General features: G+C 35.6%; 1 protein-coding gene and 1 pseudogene across 1 annotated transcript; both read left to right on the top strand.

Annotated features, from left to right (window-relative positions):
* The first annotated feature begins 394 nt into the window (after window positions 1-394).
* Window positions 395-644, top strand: LOC104211604 (large ribosomal subunit protein eL38 pseudogene; annotated as a pseudogene).
* A 929-nt stretch (window positions 645-1573) lies between these two features.
* On the top strand, window positions 1574-14873 carry LOC104232675 (protein NARROW LEAF 1). Its single transcript, XM_070162462.1, has 6 exons — window positions 1574-1757; window positions 8181-8673; window positions 8965-9108; window positions 9935-10175; window positions 12318-12818; window positions 13863-14873. Exons 2-6 carry the CDS (start codon window positions 8185-8187, stop codon window positions 14285-14287), a joined length of 1800 nt encoding a protein of 599 aa, XP_070018563.1. The 5' UTR covers window positions 1574-1757; window positions 8181-8184; the 3' UTR covers window positions 14288-14873.
* The last annotated feature ends 1337 nt before the right edge of the window (window positions 14874-16210 follow it).

The following is a 16210-nucleotide window of genomic DNA, read 5'->3' as shown; positions in this document are numbered from 1 at the left end:
TTATATATGATTATTTAATTAAATTGAAACTTGAGCATGGAGGGTAATAAAGTTTCAAATAGTGTATAGGAATGCAAACTCCCTATAAAAAATTGAAATTTTTACCTCCTATAGCAAATGTTAACACCTTATTTATTTTAAATAAATAACATTTAAAAAAATTATATTCTATATATACCTTTTAATGTTTGTAGCAAAATATCTAATTTTCGTTACCTCCTACCCCTAAGCCACTAAATAAGGTATTTAATTATACTATTTTCTTTCTTTCTCTACTTTGATACATCCCATTCTCTTCCCCCACCCCATTAAAATTTCCGCTCTTCTCCTCCTCTTGACGGCATCTTCTCTTTGATTCACTTTAATCAATCCTTTAAAATCTAGCGACCAACAGCACAACAACAACAAACCCTAACCCGAAGACCCAATCATGCTGAAGCAAATCCACGAAATCAAGGATTTCCTTCTCACAGCAAGAAGGAAGGATGCACGATCTGTCAAGATCAAGAAGAATAAGGATATGGTCAAATTCAAGGTTCACTACTCCAAGTACCCCTACACACTCTGTGTGTCCGACTTTGAGAATGCCGACAAGTTGAAGCAGTCACTTCCTCCAGGTTTGAGCGTGCAAGATCTGTGAAGATGGAAGGACTATTTGGCTACAAGGCGGAAATTAGGGTTTGTTCTTGAGCAAAGACGACAGAGTTTGGGGCTGAGCAACTTGATTTTCTGTTAATATATTTCAATGTATTTTCAACATATCACGCTGTATTTTCATGTATTTCATTGTATTCATTGTCTTTTTTTCATTGTAATTCAATGTATCTCGCTGTATTTCGTGTATTTCATTGTAATCACTGTCTTTTTTTCATTGTATTTCAATGTATCCCGTTGTATTCTATGTATTCATATGTTTTTTTAATTAATATAATTTATGTATTCAGATGTATTATATAATTTCTCTGAAGATTGCTATATTTTTTGGATTTTTTTCCAGCTGAGAATCTTTTTTATAACCGGAAATACAATTTTTTTTGTGTTATAATTGAGTTTGTTGAGTTATATTAGGAGTCTATTATGTTAATTGATACACTTTCCGTTTAAAAACAGTGTAATCCCCTGTTTCACGTCGTGAATACAATCGAATGCAGTAATCTGTCTAGCTATAATCCCATATTTCACGCCATGAATACAGTCGAATACATTCGAATACAACAATTGATTAGCTAGATTTCCCTGATTCACGTCTATTTTTGCTACTGTATTCATGAATACAATAGCTTAAATACATCAAATACATTATATAACCACAAAAAGGTATTTATAATTCGTAATATAGCAAATGATATCTATAGATGACTAATTAATATTAAAATATAGTGCTTTATGAAAATTTCTCTAAAAAAATTATGGTCTCAAGGCCTGAATTTCAAATTGGGCCCATAAAAGTGTACCAAAAGGCGATCCGACCAAATTATTTAGTGGCCCGCATATGATCCACACTTCTCTACCCCTCCCCCCCCCCCCCCCGCTGCCCCGTTTTTTTTCCTCCCACTTCTCCAATGTTGGCGGTGGACAACATAGTCGCTCACTTCGATACTGTCGTGAAGAGTAGAATTGCTTCACTTAAACACAATTTAATACTACTACTCTTTAACACTGGGGCCTCTCATGGCGTAGCGTGACTTTGACTATGTTTGCAGCTTTTTCTCTTCCTTTCCCAATTTCATTTCAAGTTTAGCAGCTGCCTATGCGAGGTAAAAAATAGCTCATCTTTTTTCTCTTTCTATCTAAGAATCCATCACTGCTGCGATTGATCTTCTTTCTTTCATGCACATCTATCCTCACATACCCATGTTTTTATTCGAGGACCCTGCTTCTTTTATTTCTGTTTGTTTTTTCTCAATTTTGTACCGTGCATAATCTTTATTAACAACTCTTTGCTAGTGCCAGAACTTTTTTTTTCCTTCCTTTTTTTGGGGTAAAAGTAAAACATGGTTGTTGGAAAGTAAAACATGCTTGTTGGAGGCATAGATTCATACAACGGACTCCTACTAGTTCGTGATTGAGGTATAGTTTGTTGATTGAGGTATAGGGAATTTTATCATCTTATTAACTAAATCTCTCAAGCTAATTACATAGTTGAGAGAAATGATGTTAAGAAGGCAAATTTGTTGTAAACTGGGAGCATTTGGTTTGTGGCGAACTAATTGTTGGAAAAATTGGATGATTATGGAGAATAAAATATTTAGCTTGAGGCGTGTCAAGGACACTGTCCTTAAGGATATTTCGCCCACACCGAGATGAATAATATTAGGCGTATCCCCAGGATTCAACAAGCTCTTCGAGCAAAAACAACAAAGATTTATAAGAAGAAAACCCAGCACCAAAGAAAGAAGAAATTTTTTGTTATTTTCACACTGCCCTTCTATATAAAACCAAAGAAGTATATATAGTGCAAAGAAAATGCACACTCTGATATATAAAACTGTCCAAGCCATAAAGGTTTTTTAAAACCTTCAGAAACGTATGCTTCAAAGTTAAAATCATTTCCAAGCCATAATGGCTTTTTAACTTACTATACGTTAAAAACAAAAAAATAACGTAAAAGAAAGGATCAAGCAAGAATTCACTGACAAACAAATCATTAAGAATGCAATTCCAAGAATGCCAAAACGAATCATTAAGAATTCAATGTCAAGAATGCAAAACGTAAAACCATTGAAAGCCACCATCAATTGCCAAACCGTTAAAATTAAATTGTTAATTGAAAATATTCTATCAGTTACAATTCTATCAAGATTATATTAAAATAATGAACCTAGACATAATTGTAAATATTCTTTTTGAGATATTAAAATATTTTTGACTCAACAATCCCCCACATAGTTCAAAAAGAATATTATAATAAAATAAGATAAAACTAAAAAAAAAATTCATGGGTTTTCACAATTGAGCATAATGCGTCGAATCTGGTGTCTCTTGGACTATGAACCAGACCTAGATAAAATAAGATTAAACTTATAGAACAATTGGTGAAGTTTAGAACTTTTATGAACCAAGAATTCTTTTGTAAGTTTAGTGTCTTATCTATCACATTATACTCGCACACACTTTGTTGTTTATCACGGTTTTGCGCTAATAGGCCATGCGCGCACCTGGTTTTCATAAGTGCTCTAGAAATTTCGCCACAAATTTCATAGGAGCGGCCCCACTCCACACTCATATAGGTCCATCCATCAAGTGTATTCTGCAGCACAATACACCACCTATAAAGGCTATGGATTATTAGATTAAGAGTTTAATAACTCAGTCTCTCATTCCTTGCAGTCTTGCACTATATACACACACACACCATAGGAAGGGATATAATTTAATAGTGCACATTTGATCAACTAATGACTTGTTATTACCCATATGAACCTACTTCATGGGATCTCCAATCACATAGGTTGGGTTACCATCATAGTTGATATAACTCAAATTGGCAAAAGTCCCATTCCCTTCGATGTTTCAGATATTAATTTTCTTCCCAAAGGTTTAGTCAGAGGATCGGCCAAATTCACTTCCGACTTCACATAATCTATGGAAATAATTCCATCTCTCAGCAGCTGCTTTATCACACTATGTCTCAATCGGATATGTCTACTGTTCCCATTAAAGGATTTATTTTTGGCAATGGCTATTGCAGCTCGGCTATCACAATGCATCGACATAGAGGGTGTCGGTTTAATTCCTAGTGGAATACTCGCCAAAAGGTTTTTTAACCACTCTGTCTCATTGCCGGCTAATTCCAATGCCACAAACTCAGATTCCATGGTAGATCTAGCTATTATTGATTGTTTAGCTGATTTCCATGCCACAACACCCCCACCGAGGGTGACCACATAACCATTAGTGGATTTTGTCTCATCTGAATCAGAGATCCAGTTAGCATCACTGTATCCTTCTAGTACAGTGGGAAATCCACTATATTTAATACCATAGTTCATGGTACTTCTCAAATATTTCATTACTCTTAATAATGCATTCCAATGATCATGACTTGGGTTTTGAGTATATCTACTCAATCTACACGCAACATATGCAATATCAGGTCTAGTAAAATTCATCAAATGCATTAGAATACCAATAACTTGAGCATATTTATTTTGATCTATAACATCTCCCTTATTCTTTTTTAACTGACTACTAGCATCATAAGGAGTGCTTACAGGTACCACATCAAAAGTATCAAATTTTTTAAGAATTCTTTCAACATAATGTTCTTGAGTCAACATCAAACTATTGCCATCTCTTATAATTTTCATGCCTAAAATAACACTAGCTTCTCCCATATCTTTCATCTCAAAATTAGAAGACAAGAAAAATTTGGTTTTATGTACCAAATCAAGGCTAGAACTAAAAATAAGCATGTCATCCACATAAAGGCAAATAATAACACATGTACCACTACACATTTTGTATAAACACATTTATCTACTTCAATTGACGAAAAACCATCATTAATCAATAATTGATCAAATTTTTCATGCCATTATTTAGGCGCTTGTTTTAGATCATATAAAGATTTTAGCAATTTACACACTTTATTTTCTTGGTCAGACACTATACAACCCTCAGGTTGCTCCATGTAAATTTCCTCTTCCAAATCACCATTTAAAAATGCAGTTTTAACATCCATTGGTGAATAAAAAGTTTATAAATAGAAGCCAAGACAAGTAAAACACGAATTGAGGAAATTCTAGTTACAGGAGCATAAGTATCAAAAAATTTTATTTCAACAATAGTATTGTTTTCAAGTACATCACTTTTGACTACTAAAAATCTGTATGCTGCTTTCAGCATACCCAATAAACATACAATCAGATGTTTTAGACCCTATTTTTCTTTTCTTAGGATCAAGCAACATAACTTTAGCAAAGCACCCCTACACTTTCAAATATTTCAAATTAGGTGGATACATTTTCCACAACTCATAAGGAGTTTTACCCGTTTTCTTATAAGGAATTTTATTTTGTAAATGACAAGCAGATAAAATGGCTTCACCCCAAAGATTATCCGGAGCACCAGAACTAACAAGCGTGCTATTCATCATTTCCTTTAAAGTCCTATTTGTTCTTTCCGCTACACCATTTGATTGTGGAGAATATGGCGGAGTTATCTCGTGAATTATGCCTTCTTTCTCACAATAATCATTCAACAAAATAAATTCACCACCTCTATCAGATCTAACTCTTTTGATTTTCTTATCTAACTGATTTTCTACTTCAGATTTATAAATTAAAAACTTATCAAAAGCTTCATCTTTATTTCTCAACAAATAAACTTTTGTATATCTAGAAAAATCGTCTATAAAAGTCACATAATATTTTTTCCCTCCTCTAGTCATAGTTTGTTTCAAGTCTCCTAAATCAGTATGAATTAAACTTAATAATTCAGATTCTCCAAATACTGAAGCACATGATTTCTTAGTTTCTTTAGCTTCTGCACAAACTTCACACTTATCAATATTCAAAAAATTAATATTTGAAATAAGACCTTCAGAATGCATTTTTTTAATATAAGATAAACTAACATGTCCTAATTTAGCATGCCATAAAGCAAAAGAATCAATCAAGTAAGCAGAAGTACTAGCATTTTCATTGATAACATTGAGTACAAACAAGCCATGGTTATAATAACCCTTGCCAACAAAATTATTATTCTTGGTCAACACGACCTTATCAGATTCAAAAAAACCTTCACCCCCAGTTTTCCTAATAATCCCACAGAGACCAAATTGGCTCGGATACTAGAAACATGCAACACGTCATTCAATGCCAAAATTTTGCCAGATGTGAGTTTGAGAAGAACTTTGCCTTTTCCAAGAATTGGAATCGTCCTTGAGTCACCAAGATATACAACTTCTTCTCCTTCCTCAATTTGGGTGTAAGACACAAAGTCTTTTTTGTTAGCACATTTGTGCCTAGTGGCACCAGAATCTAACACCCAGGCTTTCACACTGGCCACAAGGTTCACTTGGGAAACAACTGTAGCAATTATGTCATCCGCTTTGGCTTCAGTTAAGTTTACTTTAGCCTTAGCGGGATTGTCATTCCCAACCCTCTTCCGGCATTGAGCAGCATGATGGCCAGGTTTGCCACACACAAAGCAGTTACCTTTTTTCTTGAAGGTTTGATTGTTGGTTTTGGGCTTATAACCATTTCCTTTATCATACCTGTTATTTGATTTGTTCTGCCGCTTATTGTTCTCCACCAGGTTGGCTCTTGTAGCAATCTCCTTTCCTTTGTCAGCAACAGCTTGCTTGCGATTTGTATTTTCAATTATAATGTGCTTGACCAAGTCCTTCAGCGACAATTGCTTGTGTTTGTGTTTCATTTGTTATTTGTAGTCACTCCAAGATTTGGGAAGTTTTTCGATAAGCATACCAGCAACAAACTGTTCGGCAGAGAAATATCTTCAGATTTGAGATCTTCAATCAACTTGTGATATTCGTTGATTTGTGCGGTTATGTCCTTGTCTTCTGTCATCTCCCACTTGTAGTAGTTTCCAATTACAAACTTTTGTTTAGTAGCATCTTCAGCAGTGTACTTTGTTATCATTGACTCCCAGATTTCTTTTGCCTCCTTGTAGGAAACATAGACATTGAACAATTCTTATTAGCATGAACCCATTGATCCATCTGAATGGAAGTTGCTTCAGTTGGCTTAGGATCAGTAAGAGCAAAAGCAACTCCATGCATATCCAAAATAGAATGCACTCGTTCCTGCCAACGCTTAAAAGTATCTCCACCGAAAACCTCAATTTTTGAAACATCAGGAAAAGGTTTGGCATAGGTAATTGGTGATGGAACAGCAACATAAACAGTTGGTGCAGCAGATGTAGTAGCATCAACAACAACATTAGCAGCGTTATTCTCCATAATAACTGCGTGGAAATATACTTAAGATTGTTGGAAAAATTGGATGATTATGGAGAATAAAATGTTTAGCTTGAGTCGTGTCAAGGACACTGTCCTTAAGGATATTTCGCCCACACCGAGATGAATAATGTTAGGCGTATCCCCCAGGATTCAACAAGCTCTTCTAGTATAACTAGGAGCAGAAACAACAAAGATTTATAAGAAGAAAACCCAGCACCAAAGAAAGAAGAAGAAATTGTTTGTTATTTTCACACTGCCCTTCTATATAAAACCAAAGAAGTATATATAGTGCAAAGAAAATGCACACTCTGATATATAAAACTGTCCAAGCCATAAAGGTTTTTTAAAACCTTCAGAAACGTATGCTTCAAAGTTAAAATCATTTCCAAGCCATAATGGCTTTTTAACTTACTATACGTTAAAAACAAAAAAAATAACGTAAAAGAAAGGATCAAGCAAGAATTCACTGACAAACAAATCATTAAGAATGCAATTCCAAGAATGCCAAAACGAATCATTAAGAATTCAATGTCAAGAATGCAAAACGTAAAACCATTGAAAGCCACCATCAATTGCCAAACCGTTAAAATTAAATTGTTAATTGAAAATATTCTATCAGTTACAATTCTATCAAGATTATATTAAAATAATGAACCTAGACATAATTGTAAATATTCTTTTTGAGATATTAAAATATTTTTGACTCAACACTAATAAAAGTAATAACAATAGATCTTGTCTTATTTATTTGCCGCCATAACATATCGCCGTACCTTAATAGCCATCGAGTTGCTGACCATTCACTTATCATGACTCGCATTGAACTAGGATAATAACTTTACTCACGCATCAGTTCTAGTTTTTTAATCATTTAGAGATTCATTTTGTCCACTTTGCTATGTTTACATGGTTCCTTTTACTGATGTTAAAGCATCATGTTGAGTAGATAATGTGCTTCTTGAGTGTCTGAACTTTCACTTTTATGTTCGCGCTAACTGGATATTGCTATGTCTTTGCAATGGCATCGTAAGAGAGGCTTCAATTAGAGAAAAAATCAAAGTCCTGCTTAATTGTTGTATTGTCTGTTCTGTTGCTCTGAGCAGTCTGTTTGTTTATCAGTTTTGACAAAAATTACATAAAGCTATCAAAGCATACCACTATTATAGCTAATTCTCTTGAAACTCAAGAATTGAGGGTGCATTTTTTTTTTCCTTCTTGCTGAACTTTGAATAACAAGTTTGTCAACTATTAGCAGAAAGATGGATCGAGCAAGGTTGAATAAAAGAACCCGTTGCTCAGGTTCAACACCGTCAGAGGAGTCAGCTTTAGACCTTGAAAAATACTGTTACAGTTATTCTAATCTTCCTTCACTGAGTCCACCAACACTTCAACCTTATGCATCTGCTGGACAACATTCTGAGAGCAATGCTGCATACTTCTCCTGGCCTAGTCGACTGAATGATGCTGCTGAAGAGAGAGCAAACTATTTCGCAAATCTTCAGAAAGGGGTTCTGCCAGAAACTCTTGGCCGATTGCCTGAGGGGCAGCGAGCAACAACATTGCTTGATCTCATGACTATAAGGGCATCTCATAGCAAACTCTTGCGTTGCTACAGTCTCGGTACAGCAATTGGTTTTCGTATTCGACGTGGTGTTTTGACTGATATACCAGCGATACTAGTGTTTGTGTCCAGGAAAGTTCACAAACAATGGCTTAGTCCAATTCAGTGTCTACCTACTGCTTTGGAGGTGATAAAAAAGAATGACTAATTATCTTTTATCCTATTTCCGCCACTCCTCCTGCCAAAGATTTTCCTGAATTAGGACAAAGAAAGCTAATGAAATTAACTTCATTGATTGTGTTTATATTTTTCTACAGTATACCTCCCCCACCCCCCTCCAGACAGGGATTGTTCAATAAAATGTTTGAACTCAACCTATCATTAGAACTCAAAGAATCAACACTTGCCAAAATATGTTAATTCTTGCATCCTTTATTCCTTATTTTGCTGTATGCTTAAATATGTAACTCATTGTCAGGGTCCTGGAGGGGTGTGGTGTGAAGTAGATGTGGTCGAGTTCTCCTATTTTGGTGCACCAGAGCCGACACCGAAGGAACAATTGTATACTGAGATAGTAGATGACCTTCGGGGTAGCGACCCATGTATTGGCTCAGGGTCTCAGGTAGTTTGATGTTTATCATAACTTTATACTCTGAGGATGCTGCGATTGAGGCTTGATCAGTGCACATGATAGTTAAAGTTTAAGCAAATCCCGCATATTGGGAAAATAATAGTATTGCTATTCTCTTTTCAGTAACGGTATTGCTATTTTGTTGAGTCCTGTTAGTTGATCAATTTGCGCATCTTGCATAGCACAGTTATTCGGGTGTGGCAGACCATTGGAGTAATCTATTTCTTTGCTTCTGAGCACATTTTGCATTTTCCTGAAGTGCTTGTCATTCAGTGTTGAACTAGGTTAACTCTTGCCACACTTTTCTGAAACTTTGCAGTAAGGGCAACTTATGTCAGCCATATATTCCTAAGAAGGTATTGAAAATTTTCGAAGCCACACCTTTAATTTTACAACTAAAAACTTAAAAAAAGGGGAAAAGTGTGGAAAATAGGAAGATGATTTCCTGGAATGTTTCCAAGAGTCCATACACTTATATGTGTACAAAGACAGTTGTAGATACCTTTCTCCATTCTCAGATGAGACTCACATCCCTTCTCAGTAAATGGTTCGTCATCAAATCAGTTGAGCTTATTTGGAATCTCCAGGCATTTTAAATTGCATCCTAGCAATGTTAACGCATTAAAAAGTCTGCAGGAAACAGTTTTATTTGTCAATAAATCAGGCATCTTTCAGATCTCCAGACATTATAAACTGCATCCTAGGAAAACAAAGGCATTAAAGAGTCTGCAGAAGAAATCAGTTGTAAACTATTTTTCTCCTTGTCACACGGATCGTACATGTTAATTTCTTAGCGCATTTTATTTTAAACATTCAGGTAGCAAGCCAAGAGACATATGGAACCTTGGGTGCTATTGTGAGGAGCCTATCAGGCAATCGACAAGTTGGTTTCTTGACAAATCGGCATGTTGCTGTTGACTTAGATTACCCAAATCAGAAAATGTTCCATCCTTTACCTCCAACACTTGGACCTGGGGTATATCTCGGTTCAGTCGAGAGAGCTACATCCTTTATCAGAGACGACCTTTGGTATGGCATATTTGCTGGCATAAATCCAGGTAAAGTGTTCTTTTCACCTTCTTTTCTGGTTTGCTGTTGGAAGAACGTTCTGATGCTACAAAATTGTTACTGAAATTTGCTAAATCTATATTTGATTATGATGCCGCACTTATGATTTGGTAAGTGCATCTTTTCATACTACACCTTTCTCCATTATCAATTATGTGTTGTATGAAAATGAAATGCAGTCTAATGATTAAAAAATCACGAGGTTGTCTTGTCTTGTACAAGTATGTAAGAGTTTCAATTCTTGCCGTAATTTCTATTAAATCAATTTTGAATATTAGTTCTTGGCTTTGATAAAAATAGGGGAGGTTAGCTTTGGAGGGTATGCAGAGAGGTAGAGGTGGACCAAAGAGGTATGGGGGAGGTGATTAGGCAGGACATGGAATAGCTTCAACTTGCCGAGGACATGGACCTTGATAGGAGGGCGTGGAGGTTGAGGATTAGTGTAAAAGGATAGTAGTTAGAGGAGCGTATTTCTTTCCCATACCAGTAGTATTAATATTGCTCTTGTATTGTCTTATGCTTAGTTTTCTTTTACTACCTGGCATTTCTGTTTCTCATTCCTATTCCTATTCTTGGTTCTTTCTCTTTAGTTGATCTATTATCGTGTTGTTGTTTACTGCTTGCTGCTATTCCTATTGCTTCTTTTTTATCTTTCCTTGAGCTGAGGGTTTATTGGAAACAACTTCTTTATCCTAACAAGGTGGGGGTAAGGTCTTGAAACATTTCACTCTCTCAGACCCCACTTGTGGGATTACACTGGGTTTGTTGTTGTTGTTGCTTTGATAAAAAATGGAATCTTAAGATTCCAAAAGCTATTGTAGAAACCTAATCATATAACATTGTTTCCTTATTTTGGGTTAATTAAATAGACCTCCCTTCAAATTTAATTGAAATGTGAGAGATATCCCTCCTACATTTGCAAATGGTAGGGACACTCTTGTTAGAAATGAAACGGAATGTTTCTCAAAATACTTTGCTTCTCTTGAACTTTTTTTTTGGATCAAGTAAATTGTAATTTAGTGATATAGCAACTCTTGAACCTTCTCTTTCGTGACTTCTCTCCTCATGGACATTTTCATTCTTTCTCACCATTTTTGCTATCTTTTGTTCTTAAAAAAAGATTTACCAATGCTTTCCTTTAACTTCTTTCTTTGTCATAATTACTACAGCCATTTTCATTGTTATCTTTTCTATTTATTCTCTTCTAATTGACACCTCTCCTTTCCTTTCTCTCCCCAATTTCTGTCTTATCGTGTTTTCTCATTTTTGCACTGTCTGGCCACTACTTATACCACCATTGTTGAGTACTTTACCCATTAAGTGCAATACTAGTGAAGTGATGCCTGGCCTGTTGTATTCAAAATTTGAGCAAAGTTAATATCGTACTTTATACTATGCAAGTTGAGCAAAGTTAATATCGTACTCTATGCTATGCAAGTTGTTAGCGTCTGAGAGGTTGATGAGGTTTGAATTGTCTATAACTTGTTGGCGACCTTCTAATATGCATTTAGGAACATTGGCTAATGTCTATCTTTTAGCGACATTTGAACTAGTTACCTTGAGTGAGACTGCTGATATTGTGCTAGTTAAATAAGGTGCAGTATCTGTTGAATGATGATTCTATAGTGTAGACCATAACTTCTTCATTTGGGTTTATAACAAGAGCAGATCCTTAGGTATGAGTGTATGGTTGATAAGATTTAGGCTGTAACCTGAACCAGTAGCTTAAGCACCTTTTCGTCCGGCATTTTGTTTAATATTATCACCAGAACAAAAACTTAACTGCCTCAACCAGTATGTTTTTTCATTTTTGTATTGACAAAAGTGTGTTGGACATGTCTCTTTGTTCCATGAGATTATATTGCTATCCTGCCTCTCACGACGTATCATGGGCTAGATCTCTTTTGCTTTAGTAGAACTATCTGCAAATGCAATCCATGCTAGAAGATGCTGTCAACCAGAAATCTGCATTCTTGTTTCTTTCGATGTTGTTAGATAGATGAAAAGTTGTTCTTTGCTCACTTCCATGCTATACCTGCTCAGAAGGTTCTTAATTTGTTAGAATTTTCTTTCTCTTGTGGCATTATTATGATTATTATCGGTTCTAAATGTGGAATTGATTACTCGTGCAGAGACGTTTGTTAGGGCAGATGGTGCATTCATCCCGTTCACAGATGATTTTGATATGACCTCTGTGACGACTACTGTAAAGGGCATAGGGGAAATTGGAGATGTCAAACTTATAGATTTGCAATCTCCAATTAGTAGCCTCATTGGGAAGCAGGTGATGAAAGTCGGAAGAAGCTCTGGATTGACTACAGGAACTGTCTTGGCATATGCCCTTGAATACAATGATGAGAAAGGGATTTGCTTCTTGACAGATTTTCTTGTTGTTGGAGAAAACCAGCAGACATTTGACCTTGAAGGAGACAGTGGAAGTTTAATCATTTTAAAGGGTGAGAATGGGGAGAAACCCCGACCAATTGGTATTATTTGGGGTGGAACTGCAAATAGGGGCCGGCTTAAACTAAAAGTGGGTCAATCTCCGGAGAATTGGACTAGTGGAGTTGACCTTGGGCGCCTGCTCAATTTCCTTGAACTTGATATCATCACAAAAGATGAAGCTCTAAGAGGTTTGTGGTCTTTCGCACTTGATTTCTGTGGATAAAGCAGCTTGATTCTCTCTTTTTTAGCTACATGCATATAAAACAAGTCTAGAATGTGTCCCCCACCCCCCAAATATATTATTTTGCACTCCAATATGTTAATCAGGCTTAGTGCTTACTATTACTGTTGTGATGTTGAGAGTATTAAACCCCAAGTTTTTTTGAAAGGGATGGATGTAGAAGGAAAAACATGTGTTTTAGAGTGGAAGAGGAACTAATAAGCTCAATGGATGTCTAGATCTTTGAGGACAGAGGGGAGGTGTTAGATCAAACACTACTAATTTGGACTATTGTTTTTTTTTTTTAATGGTAAAGAACAATACTAATTGGACTATTAGAAGCTATTTGGCTGATTATCTAACAATACTAATTGGACTATTAGAAGCTCTTTGGCTGATTATCTTTCTCAAAGTGGATATTTTTCGTTGGTTGACATCAAGTAAGGTTAATTAGCCATCTCTTTTAGATTTAGTAGTCCTTAGGGTGACATTTGTTGATGAATGGTGAACAGAAGACGGAATTCCAAGAAGAGATGCAAAATTGCAGGCTGGAATTAGTTAATTAGTATTCTAGTGGTAGCACGTGGGTTCATTATGCTCGGGTATCCGGTAGGTCCTTTTTGCTTCAGAAGACACCAGCTGACTTATTTGTCTATTTTGAAATGTCATGCTTGGTGTCTTGTACTGACTGTTTTTTGGGTAAAGACAGTATTCCTTCCTTGATTTGTACAATGTGTGAAGGATAAAGCAAGTGTATTCATCCCATCTACTAATTGTTAGTATTTGCACTCCATGATGGAAAAGGACTAAACTGACTTCCATTCTTAACCCGATCCACTGAGATAAAATGATGCCTCTTCAAGGTGATGTAGTCTGCATTGCTTTAATCTGTCATATCTGTAAGATTTTCTCTGATCAACTTACCATTTCATTAAAGTCCCTTTTTTTGGGATTAAATCTTGAATTCGTTTGGAGTATGTTTTAACCTTGTCTATATCTATCACTGGTGTAGTTGCAATACAGGAACAGATAGCTGCCTCTGCCACAGTAGTTGGCTCTACAGCTGGGGATTCTTCGCCTCCAGATATAATGCTTCCAAAGGACAAAATAGAGCCTCTTGGGCTTCATATTCAACAAATTCCCTTGGAAGATGGTGTTGGCGGCCCTGATATAAACTCTTCGCCTGTGGAAGCTGCATTTAACTTGGAAGAAGGTGGGGTCAACTTTGGTGCAAGTGTTGAACATCAATTCATTCCAAGCTTCAATGGACAACCCCCGGCTAATCAAGATGATCAACGTGACACGTCAGCATATGAGAATCTCTCAGCTTTGAGGAAAGGCTCTGATGAAGACATTAGCTTTTCCTTGCAGTTGGGTGGTCATGAATCCAAGAGAAGACGTTCAGAAGCTTCACCAAGTGCAGATGAACCAGAATGATTTTCTCTTTATCTGCTAGTACCATTTTCTTTGAGGTCTTCCAGGGAAAGGTAAAAGGAGATGATGCATTTGGTGTTTGGTTCCTAAAAACAAGAAAAATATCCAAAATGCCTTTGGAGGTGCTGAATTTTTCGTCATGTGGCCATTGATGCAAATTGTGTACGAGGAGTTTTGTATTTTAACATGTCAGTAATGGAAAATACAACAACAACAACAACAACAACAACAACAACAATGCATTCTTGAGCATTGTAAAATACATGTAAGTTAATACCGGCTGCTTTCTTGAGCTATTCCGATTCATGGAACTCCATGCATCCGTCTGTGCAGTCTCAAAATCATCTGATTCAAGTAAGCTGGATAGGCAGCCCCCACGAGGATGAGCGATGAACATCAACATTAAAAACTAGCCTTTGATGTATATTTATGTTGGATTTCCTAAGAAACGAAATATTGAAAAGATAGAAGAAAAAAAAGAATGTATATGTATTGCGTGTGCGCGTGTATGGACAATAGGCTGTCAAAACTCAAATGGATTGGCTATATTTGGGTAGGTAAAAGCAGTAAAATTATGGTTTCTAACCAACCGCTCAACTCAAAAAATCATTTTTCTTTTGATTATTTGTTCTCTTATAATTTATTTAATTACAAATCAAACTAACAAAATCTTTTTCTTTTGCTTATCATGATTATATCAAACTAATTAAATCCAACAGTCTATGTTTCAAAAAAATAAATTACTGGTCAAATTGGGTTACATATGTAGCACAAATAGGCCAAAGCTTTTAGAAGGATCAACTCGAGCTATGCCGGTCAATGAACTTATGCCAAACTAATTCCTACTTTGGGCCGGTTATATTTTTATAAGATTTTTTCGGGGGATTTGCATCTATACCCGCTTTTTGGGTCACGTTTTAATTTATATCCGCTTTGCAAAAAAATTGCAAGGTACCTACTTTTCGCGTAACTTTAAGCATATGAGCCTGAAGTAGCAAATGCAATCACGCAAACTTCAGCATTCTAGTAGACAGACCTGAAGTAGCAAAAATTGCTGAACCAAGTGTGTTGAAGTTTTTGTTTATAATTGCTGAACTTAAGCATTCTAGTAGCTGAAGTTTTGTTCTCTATTTGCTGAACTTAAGTATTCTAGTAGCAGTTTTTGTTTGTAATTGCTGAACTTAAGTATTCTAGTAGCTACAGTTTTGTTCTCTATTTGCCGAACTTCAGCAAATTAGGGTAATATATGAGTTGGGAGTATTTATTTAGTGTAGTCTGAAGACTCAAGAGACACTTCTTTAAGATTAAACGTATTCACAGAAGAAGAAATGGTCTTCTTAGAAATTCTTTTCATCTTGCATTCTACTAGTGATACTATTTCGTTTTTATTTTCAGTAAGCTACTGTATTGTTAATACTTTAGCTGTTTAGATGCAGGCGCGGATCTAGCGTGTAGTGTATGGGTTCCCGGGAACCCAGTAACTTTTGCGTAGACCCTGTATTTCTGTTAAAAAATTTATTAAATATTTATTTGTGAACCCAGTTATTATTGTATATTAATTTGAAATTGCAACAGGAACCCATAAACTTAAAATTCTGGATCCGCCTCTATTTAGATGGAAAGAGTATCTTGTCAAACTTTGATGATGAGTCATGTAACTATTTAAGGAATTATCTTATTATTATAGTTATCATATAAATATTTTTATATTTTTAGTGTAATAGCATGTTACTATTTGTCTTCTGTTTCACTCGTCAATTCATAGTTTATTAATTGTAGTTGGCTTTATATAAAGTTTATAAAGAAAAGGGCAGCCTAGTGTATAAGAAGAAGAAGGAGAAAACGAACGAAGAGAAGGTGGAGGAGAAAGAGGGCTGAAGTTGTTTAAAAACTAGGTACAAGTTAAAACTTTTTTTTTTAAAAAAA

Source organism: Nicotiana sylvestris, chromosome 11 (genome assembly GCF_000393655.2).
Source record: "Nicotiana sylvestris chromosome 11, ASM39365v2, whole genome shotgun sequence".
NCBI classification, from domain to species: Eukaryota; Viridiplantae; Streptophyta; class Magnoliopsida; order Solanales; family Solanaceae; genus Nicotiana; species Nicotiana sylvestris.
The sequence above is the reverse complement of the archived record's forward strand: the minus strand, read 5'-3'. Positions and strand labels throughout refer to the sequence as shown.

Excerpts from the sequence above, each read along its gene's own strand:
- LOC104232675 (XM_070162462.1), top strand. The coding sequence starts at position 8,185 with ATGGATCGAGCAAGGTTGAATAAAAGAACCCGTTGCTCAGGTTCAACA. Across the intron at positions 8,674-8,964 it reads GTCTACCTACTGCTTTGGAG|GGTCCTGGAGGGGTGTGGTG; the intron begins GTGATAAAAAAG and ends ACTCATTGTCAG. Across the intron at positions 9,109-9,934 it reads GTATTGGCTCAGGGTCTCAG|GTAGCAAGCCAAGAGACATA; the intron begins GTAGTTTGATGT and ends TTAAACATTCAG.